General features: G+C 42.7%; 4 protein-coding genes across 6 annotated transcripts in view; 1 reads left to right on the plus strand and 3 right to left on the minus strand.

The window, feature by feature from the left end:
• magi2b (membrane associated guanylate kinase, WW and PDZ domain containing 2b) overlaps window positions 1–5152 on the plus strand; it is a 68413-nt gene extending 63261 nt beyond the window's left edge. The window contains exons 17-22 of the mRNA XM_076089862.1: window positions 534–719; window positions 1202–1475; window positions 2229–2448; window positions 2533–2697; window positions 3305–3443; window positions 4470–5152. Coding sequence (XP_075945977.1) covers window positions 534–719; window positions 1202–1475; window positions 2229–2448; window positions 2533–2697; window positions 3305–3443; window positions 4470–5152 — 1667 coding nt within the window. The remainder of the gene's footprint in view (window positions 1–533; window positions 720–1201; window positions 1476–2228; window positions 2449–2532; window positions 2698–3304; window positions 3444–4469) is intronic.
• A 2717-nt stretch (window positions 5153–7869) lies between these two features.
• On the minus strand, window positions 7870–11957 carry LOC142947379 (endoplasmic reticulum-Golgi intermediate compartment protein 2-like). Its single transcript, XM_076088929.1, has 13 exons — window positions 11456–11957; window positions 11244–11352; window positions 11111–11157; window positions 10957–11024; window positions 10752–10792; window positions 10425–10526; window positions 10182–10274; window positions 10040–10095; window positions 9768–9866; window positions 9583–9680; window positions 9326–9488; window positions 8723–8802; window positions 7870–8583 (listed from the first exon to the last, which is right to left on the minus strand). Exons 1-13 carry the CDS (start codon window positions 11559–11561, stop codon window positions 8515–8517), a joined length of 1131 nt encoding a protein of 376 aa, XP_075945044.1. The 5' UTR covers window positions 11562–11957; the 3' UTR covers window positions 7870–8514.
• Window positions 11958–12424: 467 nt separating this feature from the next.
• Window positions 12425–14694, minus strand: kxd1 (KxDL motif containing 1). Its single transcript, XM_076088933.1, has 5 exons — window positions 14557–14694; window positions 14159–14264; window positions 13880–14032; window positions 13754–13800; window positions 12425–13660 (listed from the first exon to the last, which is right to left on the minus strand). The coding sequence occupies exons 2-5, from the start codon at window positions 14254–14256 to the stop codon at window positions 13404–13406; spliced, it is 555 nt and encodes a 184-aa protein (XP_075945048.1). The 5' UTR covers window positions 14257–14264; window positions 14557–14694; the 3' UTR covers window positions 12425–13403.
• A 918-nt stretch (window positions 14695–15612) lies between these two features.
• Window positions 15613–21874, minus strand: sinhcaf (SIN3-HDAC complex associated factor). Of its 3 annotated transcripts, none has more exons than XM_076088931.1 (6): window positions 21676–21874; window positions 19182–19309; window positions 18960–19059; window positions 18729–18852; window positions 18427–18577; window positions 15613–17787 (listed from the first exon to the last, which is right to left on the minus strand). In XM_076088931.1, exons 2-6 carry the CDS (start codon window positions 19307–19309, stop codon window positions 17481–17483), a joined length of 810 nt encoding a protein of 269 aa, XP_075945046.1. In that variant the 5' UTR covers window positions 21676–21874; the 3' UTR covers window positions 15613–17480. The 3 variants fall into 3 exon arrangements, with proteins under 3 accessions (XP_075945046.1, XP_075945047.1, XP_075945045.1); XM_076088932.1 differs by lacking the exon at window positions 21676–21874 and adding an exon at window positions 20970–21631; XM_076088930.1 differs by lacking the exon at window positions 21676–21874 and adding an exon at window positions 20470–21631.
• Between the last annotated feature and the right edge of the window lie 376 nt (window positions 21875–22250).

Here is a 22250-nt window from a genome sequence, read left to right on the forward strand (position 1 = left end):
GTCTGACTGCACATTGAAGAATTTGATATGAATATATCCTGCTCTAAGTTTCGGCCTACACCTGAATATGGAATATGCATACCCCAAAAGTGGTTCTAGTAAACAGTAGTTATTATAATATCAAACATTAGTTCAGGATGTAACGGTGGATGTTCAACAGTCCCCCAGGATTTTCTCTGCTTGGGGGTCCAGTAATGTTTTGGATTGAAGTGGAGATTGCAGGTTTCTGTATTTTTCTATCTGTGTGAAAAGAGTTGATAAAGGCCAAAACCTGTTTTGTTAAATATGTTATTGTCATAATATAGTGATAACGAACGATTTTTTGAATTATATTTCTTAGCAGGTTTGAACAATGTAAGTGTTTCTGTGTAGTGGCAGTGCTTTATAAAGAATAAACATATTGGAACTGTTTGAAACTGTCTCATGACAGTTGAGGCTCATGTTTTAATACAAAAGTGAGTTTCATCAGTGGTGTAATAACATCTTTCTTCAAAATTGTCGTTGACAACCAGCTTGTTATTGCCTGTTTCCAGCTGTGCCCCATAAAATAGGACGTATCATCGAGGGCAGCCCTGCGGACCGATGTGGGAAGCTGAAGGTGGGAGACCGGATCCTGGCTGTGAATGGACAATCCATCATCAGCATGCCGCACGCAGATATTGTCAAGCTCATTAAAGATGCTGGGCTAACAGTCACACTGCACATCATACCAGAGGAGGGTAAGTGATTGTGTGTGACATGAAAAGAAATTATCTTCACTTTCATGTGGCAGCATGTTTAGATTTCCCCTGATAGAAAAGAAACCGCTGAAGTCCGTCTGCCGTGTCTTTTATGAATATATTTCGTGATACTTGCATCAGTATTCTGAAGTAATAAGGCACTTTCACATACAGTAAGCCAGAAAGGAGCAAACGGTTAGGGAGAGGGGTGTTCCACAACTGTCTTGGTTATCGTGAACTACGGCCTTGTCTTATGACATTGAGACATTTTAGAGCCTTCTCATTTTGAGCAGTATAACAAAGCTAAAGGTTGCAATGCCCCTTCAGGTTGTACAGCGGATAAATTAGGTTTCAGAACATTCGATAACAACACTGCAGTCGTCTGCATTCTGTGCATGTTTACTTTGTCTGTTTGTTCCAAATCCTTCTCTTCAGAAGGATTTTAACAGGTGAAATCTTGTCTCACCTTCTGTCCATCGCAGGATCCCACTCTGGCCCCAGCTCAGAGAAGCAGAGCCCCATGATCCAGAAACACAGCCCCCAGACCCAGCCCAGCCCTGTAGCCCAGCCAGGCCAAGGAGGCACCCAGCCCGGCCAAACGGCCACTCAGACGGGTCAAATACCTGTCCTGCCTGGCCAGACACCAGCACAGGCGAGCCAAACAGTAACTGGCCCTTCTGCACCAGCTGGAACCCAGCAGAGCCCGGTCACCCAGCCCTCAGGCCCCCCTCCACAGCTCTACCTCCATGACGGCAGGTAGGACGGCGCTAAGAATGATGTTCTTGTGTGTACTCAGCAGGAGCATTTTGTAAGATTCCTTAATAAAGAGTGTCTTGGTGACTGCAAGACAATTGACAGGAAGAAGGAGCAAGGAGTTTTCAAAGGTGACAGATCTCAAACTGTGTATATAAATGAGTGTGTGCCATGCTCTCCTTGCATGCCAGTAAGTTCAGAAGAAAACCTGACTGCAGACAACTTTTGTCCCAGTCAGACTCTCAGTCTCAGGGTGGTTTCTACTTTGTTGCGTAACACCACTTAGCTCCTACAGTGTCAGTGAATAATTTACTTCAAGGTATCTCTTCTATAATGCAGGAACTTGGTGTTCAGGCCCTCTTCCATGTTAAAACTATGAAAGTGTGAGTGCGTGTATGGATAGGTTCGTGTGTGTGCATGTGAGTCTCAGATCAGTAGTAGCACTCCCAGAGCTGTGGATTGATGCCCATTCTACATGTGGGAGCTTGATAAATGTTTCAAGACAGAGAGTGATATTTCCATCCTTTTATTTGGCGAGCTTCCTTAGCTGCACACGCTCAATGTTACTTTACAGAATTCCACACGGTTAGGGATACGTACTACTCTCACAAGAGAAGACACATTTGCACATATGAGGTTGTGTGGACACCTCCTTTTTTGATGCTTCTTCAAAGAAATGCTCTAATTGTTTTGAAGAAACAATGAGCACACACTTCTCCTCTGATTCTGTTGCTCTCTCTCTCTCTCTCCTCACAGGTCAGAGGTTAAAGCCAGACAGGATGTCAAACCTGACTACCGGCATCCTCCATTCACTGATTACAGGCAACCTCCAGTAGACTATCGTCATCCACCGGTTACTGATTATAGACAGCCGCCAACGCTGGACTACAGACACCCGCCTGGTCTGCTGGACTTCAGACAGCACCCTGCAGCGGCACAGTTTCCTCTGGGGATCCCTCCTGACTTCAGACCACAGGTACAGCTAGACCAAGACCCAACTGCTCAAGTTCAAACTTTGTTGAGCATTAAGTGCACATGTTTGCAGTGGGTTTGTTGCAAGTTGTCTAAATTCTTTCTGCAGGACTATGATTACTTTACGGTGGAGCTGGAGAAAAGTGCAAAGGGTTTTGGCTTCAGTATCCGCGGGGGCAGAGAGTACAAGATGGACCTATTTGTGTTGCGCCTTGCTGAAGATGGTCCTGCCATACGTAATGGAAGGATGAGGGTGAGATGACATGGAGGAATTATATGTTGAAAAGCAGTTTGGGAGGTGATTGGAATTGCTGTCAGTGAGAACGGTTGTTTTGAATCCAGTCACAGACGTGCACTGAGCAGCAGCGAATTGCCAGTTTGTCCATCTTGACCATCTAAGATAATATAACACAACATGCTTGTGTGTGATATATTTATTTCACAGAATTTAAAGATGGTGTCAAATTGAATACAACACAGATTTTTGCCTTTTAAAAAAAAGACAACCCTGCTGTGTTCCTTCTGCAACATGCTTATTATCTTTCACTCCGTCTATTAATTCTAATCTGTATTTTACTGTCTGCCCCATCTTCTTCATGGGACAGGAATGGCGTATAGATTACGAAAGGGTGAACGAGAGTAGGTGCACGTGTACTCACAGACTAAGTGACCCTCTGCTCACCCTCAACCAGTCCTGTTGAGGTGTACTCCAACAAGGCACTTAATGGCACTTATTCCCCAGTTGCTCCAGTGGAGCGACCGACCAACAGAAGACTGTGTTGGCTGTGTTGAAAAGTCAACTTTCCGTGAATAAACAAGGCTGACAGAAATCGACCTTATGCTCTGTGCGTCTCCTCCAGGTAGGGGATCAGATCATAGAGATTAACGGGGACAGCACTCGGGACATGACTCACGCCCGCGCCATTGAACTCATCAAGGCGGGAGGCAGGCGGGTCAGGCTGCTGCTGAAGCGAGGCACAGGACAGGTGCCAGAATATGGTGGGTCTTCCTGGCACAAAGTAAAGTCTCTAAATGTCCAACTCTTTCTACTCTATCTCCTTAGTCTCTGACCTGATCTCTTTCTCACTTTCATACGCAAGATTCATTATTTGAGGTTCAACCTTACTGTTTTAACCAGAATGGCTTTTTCCTGCAAATGCTATATGTTTTACTCAAGAACACATTAACATGCATTAATATAAATCTGCATTTTACTCCTCGCTCCTCAGTCTTGTCTACTGTCGTCTGAAATTAAACTATTTAAACTATTTTGATCAAACAGTAGAATAGCAACCTTCTCTTTAGCCTTTGTGTGTTTTAACCCCTCTGCCTTAAGTCTAATGATTGGTATAGGCTTTTACTTGCCTTCCCTCAGGAATGGTACCTTCCAACCTCTCCATGTGCATGAAAGGTGACACACTAAGCTCCCCCTATTTCTTCCTAATGGGCCACTCTAAAGACACGGTTTGTGAAAAACTGCATGTCTCTCTCTCTCGCCATACTGATTAATCTGTGTGCAGTGTAGCTTTGCTCACGGCATGCATGCTCATGAGTGTATGCATGGGAAAATAGCAGCCGCGTGTGTCTGTGTATCTTTGTGTGTGTGTTTGTGTGCGCGGGTGCTTCTGCCTGTTGTAGTAAGACAGCAATAGGGTTTGAAGTGACCCTCCAGATGAAATTGTATCATCCTGAAGAGGGCTGTGAAGTAGACTGTGTGAAATCAATCTGCTCAGAATCAGTCCGTCACACAACTACCAATGGTAATTGTTTTCAAGCACTGAATGAATATTGTCCCACATGTCATGTAGATTAGCCTACACGTCAGGTGTGTGCTGCTCACACACATTTGCATGCAACTTTGCCTGATATTATATTAGGATGTGGTGTTTATTTGTATTATTGTGGACGTCTTTCTTTCTCTCTGCCTTTTTTCTCTCCTCAATCTCTGTGTGCATGTGCATGCTGCTTCGTGCCACTCTGCTTTTATCTCAGGCCACCTGAGCATGTTTTCTTCTTCCCCGGCAGACTGTGCCGGCCCCTGGGATTCCCTTTCTACAGCCCACTCTGCCCTGCAGGAAGTGACCCTCGAACCCTACCCGAATCCATTGCTCTCATCCCATCCAGCCTCAGCCCCAGACACCCCTCATCAGCTCCCTCTAGAGGCCACAGTGTGCATGGCAGACAAAGCTCCACAGCTGACAGACCACAGCTCCATGAGAGGGGCTACAGGTGGCGGGTCCACCCAGCAGAAGTGCATCATCAGGGGGCAGGGACCTGGAGAGGTGGACTGTGGACCAGGCGAGAGAAAGCCTCGTGCTTTGCCTCCCAAAGCTGTCCTGGGGAGGGCCGTTGAAAGAAGAGAGAGGCAGCAGGAGACTTGCTCCCCCTGCTGTGAGAGAAAGGGCCTGCACACACAGGCGATGAGCACTGTCTGGCCCTGGGACCCTTATGTTAGTGTGAATTTCAATGGAGCCTCTCTAGGCAGTGGAGATGGACATGTCAGCCTCCAGGAGAGGCTGGTGTCCAGAGGTCTGTTCCCCAGAGAAGATGAGAGGGCCAGTGGCCACAGTGGGCTCTGCTGCCCGTCTAAAACCATGGAAGATCCTCCTGCGAGGAGCGCAGCGGCCTCCCCCGGGCCCTGGAACGTCCCTGGGTCTGACAAACTGCCTGGCACCCTGAGGTCCTGGACCTCCACAGTAAGCAGGTAGAATGGATCTTGCTGGTTTGGACTGGATCACACTGTCTGGCTCCTCGTTCAGTTCACCATCGGATGTCTGAGAGAAGCAGTACATTTCCCTCACCCTCTCTTGCAGTCCTGTTTTCTTCCCCAGCCACTTCTAAAATCATATTTTATGTTTCATTTGTTTTTACGAGATAAATATTACACCCACCACCTTAAAAACAGAGGAACTTCACAGCTATTGTAACATACAGTATAAAACTGATGGAGACACCTGGATTTGTTATCACAGATGGAGCAACAATGTGTGATTCTGAGTGGAGCTGTGCTTTTGACGTGTACCTTTAACTGCCCGACTGTATCTTGCTCAGATTGGTTAGTGCAACTTAACCTCAGATGGAACAAGGTTCCTCGCAGGAGAGAGACATATGTACATCCAAGAGATTTACTTTTGCTCCATTTTCTCTAAGCAGTGGGAAGAATGAGACTACAAATCTGTCGGAGGGGGAGGCAGTGACACGGACACTCCTGGAGGACATGGCACTGATCCAAGTGACAGCCTGGTTAACCCGACATATGTTAGATCTCACATGCCTACCAATATATCATATACTGTAAATGTAAAGATGTGAAAATATGTACATTTGGTGTTTTTGAGGCAGTGTTGTAGTTAGATACATTGTAAATAAAAGAAAAACACCAGAACAGTATTTTAGGATCACTATTTCCATGGCCTCGTCTATTACTACATATCAAAGACTGTGCAAGTCACTAAAACCAGACCGCTGAGGGAGGCAGCAGTCGTGTGCATGGATATAAACCACCATGTCTTTATACAGGCACTCACATGTCTTTTAGAGGTAGACTTTAGAGAGGATGTCCTCTGTGGAGCTGACCAGTTGGTACTCATGTGAGACAAAAATATCTTCTTTTGTTTTCATCAAATTGAACTTTTGAGTGACTGAAAACAGTTGGCTTAGTAAGAACTCATAATACTGTTCTGAGTTATGTACACAACTTGATCACAAGTCAACCATGCAGTCATTGTGCAGAATTATAAGCCGTGTTGTATTCATTTAATGCTCACGAAAGAATTTTGTCCATTTCCCATTTCTATGCCTTTTACTGTGCTAAGTGTACCACATCACTGTGGGAGAGGGGCATCGGTGTGGGGAAGAGGAGGCCGATGGTTATGAGGTGGGGCGGAGTGCCTTACTCAAACTAATGCAGAGCTGTTGCCGTTGTGATTTGTTTTGGGAACTGAATGCAAAACAGATGTTAATGACCATGCGCACATATCAGCAAACTGTTGAGTTGTGGAGCCTGTTTTCTTCTGACCTAACACCAAGCAGTATATATACAGTTATCTTGATGCACTCTTATCAATGTCAATGATTGCCCTTGTCCCCTAGTGCTTAAAGGGGGATACAATGTAGCCTGTAGCATTACATCCTCTTCCTAGAGTCATCTGGGAGAGTGGAGCTGTGAACGTTTGTCCAGACAGGGTCATTATCACAGTGGACCTAGGTTTCCTCATTTCCTCATGTCAGCTTTATCCCGTAAAGGACATTAGTTGAGTTTGCTTTGTTGCAGGTGGAACCAATGCACCTGAATCTGAACCCAAGACTTAAGATGAAACACAAATGCCATTCAAAGCTAAGTTTTGATACTGGCAGAGTGGAGGCATGCTGCTATTAAACCAAGACACCCAAGATGAAGTCACCGTCCTCCTGCATTTCTACATTTTGATATCATCCATTTCTCTCAACATTATGTTTGCTCTCATTACAGATAAATCACCAGAGCGTATGATTACTGGAGGAGCAGAGTTTAAAAAAGAATCACGATGCATTGTGACAATATGACTGAATGCAGCACGACGGCACATCAGTACAGGCCTACTGGTTAACTGGTTAACATGTTAGTGAGGAGCATGACAACATGCTATTTAGGCTGTAGAAATGTGTTAACTGTATGTACAGATGTCAACGTTCAGAAAAGGTGAAATGATGTGTCATCCGGCCCTCTGTCTCCGTCCGGGCCGTCCCCCTGCCTGCTGTGAGGGATTTTGTATACAGAAACAGAAAAAATGCTTTATTGGAGCGCGTGAAGGACGGCACGTTCATAGATCCCCATTGAGATCAAGTATAACTGTGTAGTGTTAATTGTGTATTATTCACCTTGTACAGCTGTATTCCTACAAATATGGTTTACTGTATCATTGATACTGTAGTTTCAAAGACGTGAACAACTATTTTTATGAAATGCGACAGTACTGATATATTACATTTTGCTAAAAAACAAAAAACTTGTTTACTGAAAGATATTCTGAAATACTGTCAAATAAACTCTTGACATGGTGTAAAATATTCATTCGTAGATTGTTTTACTCGTAACCATGAAGGGGAGACTCGAGCAAACTCTCAATCGACTAATCAGAGACCCTTTTGATAATCGGTTCATTGTTGGTTCATAAAAGGTAAATGTTCTCAGGTTCCAGTCCCTCAAATGTGAAGTTTTGCTACTTTTGTTTCATATAATTCTCAAATATTTTTAGTGATTTTAGACAAAAAGCACCTTGGACTCTTAACATTTGAAGTATTTTATAGACCAAACTTTAAGTTGGTTAATGAAAAAACAACAAATCTACATATTCATGAATTTATAATAATGAAAATAATCATTAGTTGCAGCCCTACGTGAGACTCTAACAGAAACATGTTAAATATTAAAAATGGGTCTACATCAAGTTTGAAGAGGATTTTATTTAACAAATGAGCCTCATATTTATACAAACGAGCACACTTGAAAACTTTGAAGCACTTCATTTCACACAATTCCTCTTTAGCGGCCCCTCACACCCACACAGGCTTTTCTTTTATTGAGGCGCTTAGGCCCGTTTTTTAGCTCAAGATTGAGCAGAGCTATTGTGGGACTTTGCTGAGGTCAACGACCTGCATGATGGAATCAGAATCACGTTTCATCGGTCAATCAACATTCCACGAGTCGACCACAAAGCCCTGAGAACAGGTCTAATCAGCCAAACTAAGTGAAAACACCTGTGTGAGTGGGACGTGGGCGGCACCATCTATTTAATGAAGTCAGGTCCACAAACATGGTGTAAATAATTAGTGTTTGGTCCTTGTGCAGATTTCCAGTGAGAGTTAGTGTAAATATTGATTATAATCATTCACCGGTGGATGGACAGTAACATCTGGAACTTGCACCCACCCAATAAAATTTTTAAAAATGATACAAATATTTACATATTTCTGAACAAAACAAAGACGTACTCCATAATAAAACAACTTGTAAACATGTTCCCAGAATCACGTTGCTGTCTAGAGGGTTAGGCAGAGGTGGTGAGCTGACAGTCGGTTGTAGGGGATCTCATTGTTGAGCGTCATTTTCTGTAGGAACCACGGTTTCACTGTTTGGCTGCTCATTTAGAGGAGCCTCCTGAGAAAGAGGAACGGAGAAATGTATCATCACGGTAAGAGGAAAAAACAAACCGGTACAACTGCTATTTTCCAAACAGCCTCGAGCTATATTAAAATGAATAGTGACTATAAGGTCAAAGGTCATGTTATTGGCTTACCTTAAGATGTCTGTAGATTCCCATTTGGAAACGGCAGCAAAACACATCAATCAAGAATCCTACCACACCATGGAGCATGCCTGCAAGTGAGAAACAGACCCGACTTACTTTCCCCGCTGATGCTCACAAGCAGAATTATTCCTCTACAATTTAAACTTGGAGCTCGGCAGTAACTCAATCATCTTTGGAAAAGTCATCTCCTCCCATCATCTTCTAATCAATCCTGTGAGAATATCCCAAAATTCAGTTTTAAAAAGATGATTTGCTGAAGTAGATGACAAGATTGGATAACAGTAAAAGTCTTTAGTCCTGCTTTTTGTGGTAAACGAATGGGGCTTAAGGCACGACTGTAAAAGAAGCAGACCTCCGGAGATGCCCGGTTTTGCCCAGTAACTACATGCTGTCTAGATTTTAAATTGGTTGAAGACTTTTCAAAAGAGTCCCTGCTCACAACTTCATTACCGTGCAGGAATGACATTTAAAAAATGAACATTACCAAGGCTAAATGAATGTTCTCTGTGACGGATTACTTGCATTTCATACCGTTTCAGTCTCTACGTTCAGTTTCATACTGATAACATATAAAAAGTGAAGTTTATCTACCTGTTGTAGAGAAAATGCCTCCAATGATGCCACAGAGTCTGACAAGAAACTGCCAGAGAGGCATGTGCTGCTCGGTGACTTTGACCATTAGTGAGCTGATATCGTACTTCATAAAGATTCCCGAGACTCCATGGCTGCCCGCAGCATGGTTTATCACTCGGTCCTGCAGAGCATGAAGAGGAATACAAACATATTCATCACAACAATATAACTGGATACTACACAAACGTACAAAGATGTGCAAAATGTAAACCCACCTGCTCAGTGACTGAGTACTGGTGTGTTTCTGCAGAGACCTTGTATGTGTTCAGCTTGGTGGGCACAATGGTGATGAAGTACTGAAACATGTGGTTAGCTGGAGATAATAACCAAATATAGATGTTAGCTCAGCAACAAGGCATGCGTTACGAGAAAAATGGATTGTTTGACAACACAGACGTACATTCGGCAGAGACTTTCTCCGTGCCGTCCAGCGGGTTGATAATCCCAGGAATCTCTTCTCCAAAGGACAGGTGGTCAATCCGGTGAGAGAAGTTATAAGCTGTGACACATCATCAAATCAAAACAATTAATAATCATCATCAAGTGAATACGACTGCTTTTTTTCCCCATGTGTCACAACCACCACACCTTTAATGTACCATGAACATCATCGCCTTGTTAGTACGAGAACATTTGTAAAGTAGATGTTTGTGAAAAACTATATGAACTGACTGTCATGGCTCACGAGTGCAGCTAGATGGGCGTGGCCTCTGGGATGCGGGATGGACCTGTGTAGGGATGAGAAGGTCAGGGGTCACTCAGCCTCTGCAAAATGTTTAATCTCTAAATTTTAAATCGCCATGTAGATACATACTTGCCAACTGTAACGTGGAAATTTCCTGCCACCTTGTTGACATACAGGTGTCCATGTATCCTGCAGGCTCTAAGGCTAGAGGGGCTGTCCTCACTATGGGGAAGAGGAGCAACACGATGTGGTGGGAATATATTTATCACAATATATGGGAGGTTCAAACTCTTCATCGTTTATCTTTGTAATCACATGTTCAACCATGTAGCAGTTCCAAAGAGAACCAAGCTTATCTTGAGGATCCTGTACCTTTGAGTCTGAGCAGGAGGAGCTCCTTTCATCGCAGCCTTGAAGAGTAAATCCTGGAGAGCGTGCTCCACTCTCAGACGCTCCTGGATGTGCAGGAGTGTCCTAACAGAGAGGGACGGGAAAATTAAGGAAACAAAATCTCACTTGGGAATAGACAAAAAACAATGAATGTGTAGATACTGTATGAAGACCAGGGATTGTAATGTTTGTGCAACTAAATGACAACTGAGCCTTAAATGTGATGTAAATATAGCTGAATAATGCTCGTTGAAAAAGACCCTTCCTTTAGGGAGTGTTCATAAATAGATGTTAAGATGTGTAACTTACATGTGCCATAATCTTTGCTCTGGGGACAGCTCAAAGTTGACCTTGAGTGTGACAAAACACAATTGTCAGACAAGCTGAAATGAATTTCTCTACTGTTACACAAAGAAAAAAAAAAAAAGGATTGAATGCATTTTTTCTTATTCCATTTTTACAATACAGTAAAATGAATGGAAACAGTGAACACACTGAAGGAACTCATACTCACTGCTTCATATTTTAAGCCATCAGAAGCAACCATGTTCTCTGCCAGATCCAGGACATCTGCCCCTATATCTGCATTCACATTAAGAACATCCATGACACCTTTCTAAACCACACAGATGGAGCTGAAATACAAACACACCTGTCTTTGTACTTACATTGGCATCTCATGGCTACTGTGATGTCAACATTAATCTTCAGTTTACTGGAAGTGGAGAGCAGATGCAGTTAGTGAACACACTAAGCTAAGACACAGGACTGAAGCCTAGTAATCACTAGTTTATGTCTTACCTGCTGAAGTCTTTGTCCACCTCGTACTCATACTTCATCCACGTGTTTGTGTACACGAAGAACTCCAGGAAGGCGAGGACAGCCATGAGCGTGAACGCTATCAGAGACACTGGAGAGCATCAACATGAGTTACTGTAGTATCGTTATGAGTGTGGGTTATTAGCCAAGTTAAGGCTACAGTTATGTAACGTTAGTATCTGTGGTCACGGTACCTGTCCCACCGCTGGCTGTGGACTCCACGTAGCTCTCGGGAACTTTGGGGAAAGCGTCCAACTCCTTCACCAGAGTCAGAGCCTTCTTCTTGGTCAGTCTCCTCATTGTGGGAGCAGCGGTGATGTAGCTTCAGGTGATTCCCTCATAAAGTGGATGTTTTCTAGCAGCTCGTTGCCTTTGGTCGTTTTGGGGGACGACCGCTGAGTAATGTGTAACGTTCAGTCTGTCTACAGCGGGTTGTTGTTTGTGCTGACGTTGATCATGACAGCTGTTAGCAACCGAGCTAGCAGTTAACGTTAACTTACTCAGCTAAATAGCCGGCTAAACAGGACTACGGGCGGCTGGTGTACGTGTTAAAGTCGTTATTCTACCGTCAGCTCATTTTAGGGTTAAAGTACTTATTTTCACAGTGAAACATGAAGAACTCACCAGACGCGTCGTAAGTTACCTGTGGTAGGTGTGTTGTTAGGACTAGCTAACAGTTAGCTACGTTAGCTAACCTAACCTTTGACCCCATCGTCTGAAATAAAAACGGCTCCCGTTTGAACGTAGCGCCCTCTACCGGTAACCGTCGGTTCGGTTGCAGGTTACAGAAGCACAGTTCAGTTTAAAACATAGTATAAATCGTTTTCAGTGATAATTTAGAGTCAAAACTGACGTTATATCGTGTAACATATAGTTATCGTTATGTAGAGTTTGGTGCTAACTAAATTGTCACGAGATAGTAAAAGCTTTTGATTCTAGCCACGACGGGATCACCAACTGGCATATAGCTACACCTGTCTCACGTCATGGTCCTCTCAACTCAGTTGATATTTGTATTTAGGAGCCCACGTTTCCAAACACCGTTTGTCAAAGACATTGTTCATATACTTGAGCCAAAGACATTTTTATAGACACAATCCCAAATCTCACTTTAAGGGAAAATCCGCTGTATAAATAGATTTTGGACAGTGGAGTCAATACAATTATTCTTATTACATTTTTATTATTATGGAGTGTCAACTTTGATCACCATACTCTGTCTCTATGCTTCTCAAGAAGATTATCTTTCAAATACACAAATAAAAACAAATAAAAACTGATTTACAAATATGGCATAAATAACCATTAGTAGTACATTATAAGATGGCCTTTCCCTTTTACACCAAAACGGCCTCTTTAATGGAGAGAGGAGTGATTGGATCCTGCACGCACACAACCTGGTTTCCAGCTCCTGTATCAAAGAGCCTCTACCCTGCTCACGTGACCTTGAATAGTTTGCTGAATCACTGACACACAGTTAAACCCCTGGCTTCCTAGCAATGGAGGTGGAAAACAAAGAGAGCATTTCTTGGCAAGGATCAGTAAAGCATCAGATTAAATGCTGCTGAAAACATTCATGACTACACTAACAAACATATTTCCTGGTTTTAACAGGGGCCCATAGAATAACAATGCAACAGTACGATACTATTGTAATAGTATGACAATAACAGTAGTAACTACTCTCAAACCCTATCTACTATTTTTCATGTTGAGAACATTAAATCTTGTCTTTCATAGGACATAAATAATGAGGGATGTCTTCCTTCATTCAGGTGAGCATCTCTTCAAACAATTTTTTTATGTGCTTCTAAGGGCTTTTGCTCAGTATCACTGTCAGTACTTAAGATATACATCTATAGTGAGATACTATACAACTTCAAGTATTATGTGCATTATTTTAGTGCTGTGCAGGCATAGGACAAATAAGCATGCCAACAAAAATCCAGCATCCTCATAGACAGTTCATAGCCACAATTTAACATCAAGGTGGTGACGCTCTTCTCAGCAGATACACCGATGACTGGAAAAGTCAGTAGATATTGTAGAGGCCAACACAAACTCAAATATAAAACATAACCTCCTGCTAAAAGTTTTAAGGGTGAAGCTCAAGAGGCTGAAATCATTCACATACTGCTCGCTCTATTCTGCAGGTACAGAGTCCGGACCCTCGTCCAATAGGATGGCTGTCTCTAGGACATCGGAGGTGGGCGTGTCAGGCAGCTCTTGAGAGAGATCTTCAGAGCATCTGCTCACAGTGGGTGAGATAACATCTGGACTTGTGTCACAGTACTCTGTGCTCTGCTCCCAGGTGGCTGTTGTGATTGTTGTGGCAGCACTGGGGGGAACTGGGTCAAACTCATCATCATCGTCTTCCAGGATGGGTGACTCGTGGATATCTGCCAGAAAAACAACAATATCTTAAACAAGCTGATGTGGATGAAGCCGACTGTGCTTGTAAAATGATGAACAAAAAGTCAATGCTAACTCACTGCTGAAAGCTTCTGGGTACTGCTTAGAAATCTTCCCTTTGAGTGTCCTGCAGAAGAAGAGGCCAATAGTAAGAGGTTGAATGAGAGCGTGTTTGTTTGCACTGGGGGGGGGGGGTAGTGACTTACCTGATCCTTCTGAAGACGCTGTCTAGATCTTTCTTCATCTCCACAAGGGTGCGAGTGTGGAGCAGGAAGCGCTCGTTCATCTGTTGCAGTCGCACGTTGGACAGCCCGTTGAAGTTGATCAACATTTCATTGGTTTTCTCGAAGCGGTCAAGCCTGTATTTCACAACAATTCAGCAAAGCAACAATTATCTTCAGGTGCCAGTTTACAAGGCAGCATCACTGTCACATCCGCTTTATGTTTATCAGTGCTCATGAAGCTAGACTAATCATGACACTCACATGTGTCTCTGAGCCTGGATGATGGCGTTAACGTCCTCGGAGTTCACCATGCTCAGCATCCTGTTACAGAACACGCCAGATGCGGTGGGCTCCACCATGATGACGGCTGCAAACAAACCTTTATTTAGAAATGCGAGTATAGTATAGTGTACAGTTTTCAACCACACGATCATTAAAACCACGAGCCCACAAAGAAAGCTCAATCGTGAAACGGGACAGTGGCAGTCAACCCCAACTGTTAAGTGTATCTGTGATAATTCAATGCAGCGTGGTTAACGATGAACAACTTTATTAACAGTTCGGCGGAGCCCCCTGTTAGCAGGCTGGACCACTGATTACACCGTTAGCTGGTGGTGAGCTAGACCGACGAGCGAAGCAACAACATTCATATTAGCTACCTCGGCTCCCACGTCGACCTCTGGCTGATTGAATAGCAGATTTAACAGGAAATGTGCAGCCTAAAGGGGCATCTGACAGCTGGCTGTGTAACAAAAACAAAGCACTTCCGTGTTTTTTTTAAACTTCCGGTCATAGGACCAGCGTTTCCGGTGCTCTTTCTTTATTTAAAACTGCGCAAATCGCAAATGTACATTTTTAATAAATATAATCTTGTTTTATCATTGTTTTTCAGATTTAAAATTAAATAATAATGAAAGTATGTGACGTTTCAAACCCATACATGAATGAATAGGCATATCAGTAAAATATATATTTGTTTTTATAAACAAATGGATATGATATTTTCCAATGTCCATTATCTGCACAGATAATACAGACTATGCTATTTTCTGTAATAACTTGGTTATAATCAGTTTTTCAAAACATATCTGGAAAATTCCAAAAGCCTAAAAGGTAGAGAGAAAATCTGCACCTGTAGTATCGGAATGAAGAACTTCACAGGTTCCTGCTGGGACCTCTCAAATGTCAAATGTTTAAAAGTTGGATCCCAGATTTAAACCTATAGGATGTTAAATAAGGCCAAACTAAACTCATGTGTCCTAGTTTTTTTAATTCAGAGTAACAAATGTTTTTTTCAAACTGACATAAGACACATATGTATAATCTTTTTTACATATGCCGTCACATGCATGAAATTAAAAATGACTACCCTGAAAGTTCATGAACAAAACATATTTCTTGGTGTTTAAATCTCAAGCAACGGGATTATTGTGTAATTGCACTAAGTAATGTGAGGAACATGTGTAAACAAATTCTCCCTTTTGAATCCAGTATATATTAGTCTTATAATAAAACTCTAAAATGTAGTAAATTCACTTTTACCTTTCTCTTGTTTTATATTATCTGACATCACACACTGACACTTACATGATATATGTCACTGCCATGAAAGTAGGTATTTTCAAGGAAATAAAGTAGATCATTTCAAATCTAACTAGATGGTTAATTTTTAACCATCTACCCACCTTAATACCAATGAATCAGTAACTCCATACTTTCAGAAAACTCGAAAAATTACTTTTATTAAGGGACAGGTAAAAAAAGTACATGATTTATAAAAAATACAAAACCGCTTTGTCTAACGTGTAAGCTAAATAAATGCATAGCAACAGTACATGCAAGTCTAGAGTTAGGTATCCTACAATTCTGTAACATTTTAAGCTACCAGCTAAAAGGAGAAAAAGTACAGTTTGGTTGCAATCTATCATTCGTTTCAGTCTACATGATACAGATCCAAAGTAATGGAACAGAATAAGTTAGGTTGCACGCAACTCAACTGATGAGTAAATAAATACTTAATAACATTTCACAAATATTGACAACCGGTAATTCAACGCAATCTTAAACAAAGCCTCCGTGAGAATTACATTCGATTTCTTAAGTCCAAAACCATTCTACGTATACGCTAAAGATGAAAAGAATTCATAATATTACACTTGTAAGCAGTGATACAAATAAATATGAAATAAATAAACAATGAAACCCATACAAGAGCCACATGGCTCACCCAGCCCCTTATGTACATAAGTCCCCCTCTGCTCCCGACTAAAACAACACATGTATGAAGATTCATATTAGTGTTCCGTTTAGAATACCATAAACATACATACAAATGACCTCGGACAAGCACAAGTGTGCATTGGAAAACCTGCATTGATTTGACATTGGGTGAATTTCAATGTGCTTTGGCTTTCGTTTGATAAATAAAGTAATATTAGGCTATATATCACAACACATTTGTGGTATACAAGAGGCAATGGCATAGAATTTCAACTTGTATAAAGTATTTTACCTATACTGACCCAGGAATGAGAGGAATCACTGATATCGATATTGCTGAATGACTATAGACCGATTGTGTGTTTTGCTGTCGTATTGTGTGGTGTTGTTTTGGAAAGAAACTTTTATTTTTCCTTTTTATTTTTTTCTTACATATAAAAATAAGAAGTGAGATTTACAGTTTATATAAGGCCATGCAATTTTAGTAGAGATCCTTCGGTCTTTTGGATGAGTGCGCTTGCCATTCATGCAAAATGCATGAATGGAATGCATGAATGCATGCATGTGTTGCTGAGGCCACAATAAATATACTGTCCCTTGTGTTCCTTGTGTTGCTTAATACCGATCCAGAATTAACACTAGCGCTGTCTGTATCACATTATTAAGGCTGGTGTATTTGCTGTTGAAGCTGTGAATAGGCCTTGTTTAAATGGGACCCACTCACATATTTGCACACAGAGACAGTCTACAAACACAAACTCTTTGATAGGAATGGATGTCAATGTGAGAAGACACAAACACAGGGGCTACTGTACATGTCTGTGCTTTGTCGATGTAAAGTGTCATTCATTCCAAAACGAGATATCCACCATTTGAAAAAAGAGACATCTACTCTTAACAAAGAAGGCAAAAGTAATGCCATTATATTAGTCAGCTCGTAAAATAGCCACATTGAGAATGGGTTCAGCTGTACGTTTGAAATGTTGAGTAATGAATTTCAAGTAGCACCTTCTTTGTGATAAGTGGATCTATTGCGTTTTGGAATCAAATCTTTTAAAGTAACTAACTAGAGCTCCAGCATTTCATCTAAAGTAAATCAACAATACCAAGGAGTATGGTCCATCGTCAGGATGGCTTGAATATTAAATACAAAGTAAGAGACAAAGTGGAAAAACAACAGTTCATAAATTACCATTTAAACAAAATAAACAAACCTCCATATTATCATGGAGAAGACCAAATGAGTTTCAGCTGCTTTATGATTGAAGGCAACCTGAGGCAACTTCTTTCTGTAAGTGCTTGAGAAAAAAAAAAAAACAGCACCCTAAGATTTCTTCAGAGAAATCAGGGCCTGGCTTTGACTTTACCATCCGGCCTCCACCACTGGAGTCACAGTAACACATAGCTGACCTGCATTTTCCTCACAGCTTGGTGTCTCCTTCACTTCCTCTTCCATCTGGGATTTATTCCCGCTGACATCCACGCCCACCTGGCCCTCCTCTATCTCCACCTCTTCCTCCTCATCTTCCTCCTCCTCCTCCTCTTCTTCCTCCTCCTCTTGTTGACGCTGCTGCCGTTGTTTGTTGCGGCAGCATGGTTTGAACAAATGGGGGTCGATGAGCACCTCTCCAAAGCGCCCCTTGTAGATTATTCCACAGCACACCTTTTGCCTAGACAAAACAAAACATATGTTGTATCTATTCAAGTCATGAAGCAACGCCACATTACTTACAGGGCCTGTTCCAGGGATTTACATGCTTTAGGTCATTTATAGCACTGCATTACAATGCAATGATAGTGTAACTACTGTGAGTTTTGTCTAATGCACACTTGGTATACAGGTCAATGAAGTCATGGAAAAGAAGATGGTTAACTCCTGCACACTCAGGAACACTGTCAGCTCTCACGTTTGTTAAAAAGGCAACGCGTCGGTCCCAGAACGTCGTCAGGCATTAAAATTGCAGAGTAAAGCAATGTAAATTAGGTTTTTAGGTAATGGCCAAAGCATGCAAAAACACTGAAAGTGGTCCAATAAAGAAAGTGAGCAGCCCATCCCACTTTTAATAGTGTTAGACCAAGAGCATAAATATGACTCCTGGTTTGACTTTAATTTGTATTAATACCCCAAAGTAGGTATTATTTAAAAATCAACCAGTGGGGGGAAAAAAGGGTGAAGGGGCTTTAAGACACTGTTTTCTTGCCTTTACATTTTGAGCATGTGAGAATCCACAGTTTCACTAACATGCTGCAATAAGTCGTTTGAAATCCTAAATAATGAGTCAGAGCTAGTGCTTCACTGTCTGGCTTACCTCTTCCAGTAAGTGAGGTCCAGAAATGAGAAAACAGGGGAGCGACTGGATCCTGGGCTGAGCTCAGTGTCGGAGCCGTCATCTGACAGGTTGCTGTAGCTCGGAGACTGAGCCGGGGAGGTGCTGGAGGTGGTGCTGTGGGCATCAGAGTCTGATGGGAAGAACAAAAAGTGAACAACGGAGGGGTGAATAGGTGTGACATACTGTATGTGGTGTGCATGACAAATACAAATCTACTCCTGCAGGAACAAATAGGCTAAGTGAATAAATATGTTACTGAATGCCAACAATGCAGAACTCACTGTTTCTTTTAAGCTCTTTCTGCAGCCTGCTGATCTGGATCGGCCGTGCTTTCTTGGAGATGGACTTTATCTTCTTGGGCCTGGAAGTTATCTTTAGGCTGGGACCTCCTCTGGCATCAACAACCTGCATGGGGGGGGGGGGGGGGTATAGGAGAAGAGTCTGCATCATTCAGGTATTTTATCATAACCAAGCAGCTGCTCAACCACATCAGGACGGCAATCCAAACTCACATGGTTCCAGTGCTTCTTGGTTCCCACAGGTAGCTTCTTCCATCGTTTCACCAGGAGCACACAGGCGTTACAGATTTCTCCAGATCGCGTTTCACTCAGTCTGCAAGACAATTTGTGAAGAAATGACCATGGGAGGAATGTTTCAGATCAATAAGGTATGTGTACCCTACACATGAAGGCGGATCTTTCTCCAACCCTCACGTGTTCAGCTGTGTCTCTTACCCAAAACAGCTCCTGAAGTCTTTCTCATACCGCTTACTGTCCGTGAAACGAGAGCTTGACGACTTTGCACGGCAGATGCAGCAGCCGTCCAAACTCCTGTACATTTTTGGCTTATGAAAGCCAAACATCTGCGTACAAAAACATATTTAAATATTAACATCTCAGGCTCTCATCGGTGCGCATGGCGTGTTAACTGCAGTAACGCGGTGCAGCCATACAGCTCTGGTTTAGAGAGGTGATATTTTATTTCCGTTTAGCCTCAATGTGAATGAATACAAACAAATATGGTGTCTTGTAACGATCAGAGAGCACACGCACAAAATAAATCAGGAAAGCTATTATGTTGGAGCATCTCTCTGCTTTGACCCACATGGGGGGGGGAAGTAGGTCAACAGTCAGACAGCGTGTCAGACAGATCATGTCACATGCTGCGCTCACAGGACGCACGCTTCATTTTGCAAACTCAAAATATAAGCACGCACATAACGCTAGTTCGATTCTCCCGGCTGCAGAGGATAAGTTACTTGATATATTATTTATAAGCTTATTTGCTACAAAATAGAAGCAGGGAAATTCAAAAATATCAATGTGTCCGCGGGAAATCACGCGTAATTTATGATTTATGTTGCTAGGCAAACTGTAATCTCCACAGCACATGTAGACCCGAACTGCGGCAAAACTGCGAGCCGCGCCCCCCAGACTGGTTTTTTTTTTTTTCTTCTTGCCATCAGTCCTCGGGGTCCTCTGAACAGTGCGGTGCCTCAGAGAGCAGACAGAGAGCAGGAACAACTAAAGACCTCTCACTCTGCTGGTTATATCAAAGAGCCTTGGGCATATATATATATATATATATACATGTGTCTAGCCCTGCAAAGTCTGATATAAATGTGCAAACTATCATGGAAATAGATCTATGTATGCTTTACTGTTGCAGAAAGTTTATTTGCAGAAACCAGCAAATAAAACCACTAAAGTCATAAGTCTAGTTAACCGGTTTAGTGCTTTACGGAGATTAAACATGTATTTTACATGAGAGCCCTGACAGCAACACACAATTTAGAGGTCACAATTCACAGCCTACAACAGACTTATAATTAAATAGACAACATTATGAAGATGTAATCAATATTAGAACAAACAGATTTGATCAGCAGGGTGTTAAAATGATAAAACAAAGCAATCAACACCATCAATTTAAATCTGTGAATTTATGTCTGTAGTACAAAACACCTTGTGTTAGCTCGGCCTGTATTCTGGGGTGGCATTACAAGGCCGACCACATATTCACCTTCGAGCTTGTCATCTGTAAACTGCAGACGATCTCTGCAGCAGAATACAGTACGTGACGCAACTCAACATGGCAACACACTTCAAAGGCGGAGGCAGTGTGGAGAAGGGGGTGTGATGCGATTTTCCGCAAAAGCTGCAATATTAAAAGTAAACTGCAAAATTCCTCCTTAAAACTGTTAGAACTTGCGTGAACGACATCTGCACTTTTCAAATTATGAGAAGGTTCCGAGAAATCTACATGTTTTCATCGAGAGAAAAGTGCAAGTCGCCAATTTCACCGCCCACTCCAGCGAGGAAGCATGGCATGCCACACGACCTGCTTCATGCGCACCCATTTTATGATGACCGTCCCCTGCTCGACGATGCCCGACTTTCCCTCCCAACATCAACTTAATATCGTGAGATAAACGCGGGTGAACACATTTTCGGAAGCAAAACATATTCTTTTTAATTGTAAAGTAAAGCCGTCCTCAGCCAACCGTGTAATTTGATCTTTACTCTTTGTTATTCCACAGCCGCGTCACTGCAACAGTCCACCTTCAACTACATGTGCACGAAGTTCAAAGCGACGGCTCTCTGAAAGTCCGTGTTTTTCGCCGTTGCTTTACGCCAAACGACGGGTCTTGTGCCCAGCTTGAGTCTCGTAGCGCGTTCGTCATTAGTTTTGTGTTTGCTGTGGCTGTTTTGTTGACAGCAGCGCCCGCGTGCTGAGACGCATCTCTGGTCCGGGTGGGCGTGAGAGATTCAACTTGGCTTATTTAGCGAGCGTGAATGTTTAGCAGACTGCATGCGCACTATAGCTACAATGTGCGTAGTAATGCCTTGTACACGAGTAGATTTACGACCGTATAACGGCTCACAATGACCGACTTTAGTCACGTTTCGGGAGCAATAAAGGGAGTGATTTCCTCCGACAGCCAACAACAACAACAGCCGTCCCTTGCTAATCACATGAAGCCTATTCTCACACTATTAAAACACATTTTCGCGTTCATCTTGCCGTCCTCCCACTTTGCCCGGTGACTTCACCTGTTTATAAGGTGAGATACACATCAAGTTGACCAACTAGTCGGTTTTGCAGAAGGCCCCAAAAGAGCAATTGTTCTGACACAACTCGAAGCTTGTTTTAAATGATTCGAACAGACAACTACGTCTTTAAAGCTCCAAAGACCTAAGACAAATACAAAGTGGCTGCATTCATTACCTTGTTGCAAGCTGCGTGAAGCTGATTCAAAGTAGTGGTCCTTATAGCGCGTCCTTACGATGTGCCTGTTATGAAAATCAACCCGCATCAGGAACCCGCTCCCTTGTTGATGTCTGCGTTTGTGGACGGGACTGGATAGTTGTGGACTAAGTGCGCATGCGTCGTATCCACACCTCCATTTCAGAGTAGGGCAGAAGGCTTTTTTCTTTTTCTTCAATCAAAGCATTTACATAAACGACGCGTGACGTGTCCGTGCGTCTGCATCCAACTGGCCTTATAAGGATGGGAACATTGCGCGGGAACAGGGGGCTCGGCCCCGGTTGCTATGGCGCATTGGAGAGTGTAAGCAGAGGGGCGGGGCCTGTCGTTTTACTACAGAGCGGCAGATGGTCCGTCTGGAGGCCTACGGTTTTTAGGGGGCTTGGCGTCTTGCGGGGAGATGCGCTTTGTTGATTTGAATTGCGTGACAGCGGACCAGCAGATTAGTGGTAAATAGAAGGTGAAACATGGCCTCCATCCAGTGATCAGTTCAGGGAGAACAACCACTGCAAACCAGTCATCCGGCTGTGAGATAA

Source organism: Anarhichas minor, unplaced genomic scaffold, assembly GCF_050575085.1.
Source record: "Anarhichas minor isolate MPS153535 unplaced genomic scaffold, ASM5057508v1 ptg000011l, whole genome shotgun sequence".
In the NCBI taxonomy this organism is placed as follows: Eukaryota; Metazoa; Chordata; class Actinopteri; order Perciformes; family Anarhichadidae; genus Anarhichas; species Anarhichas minor.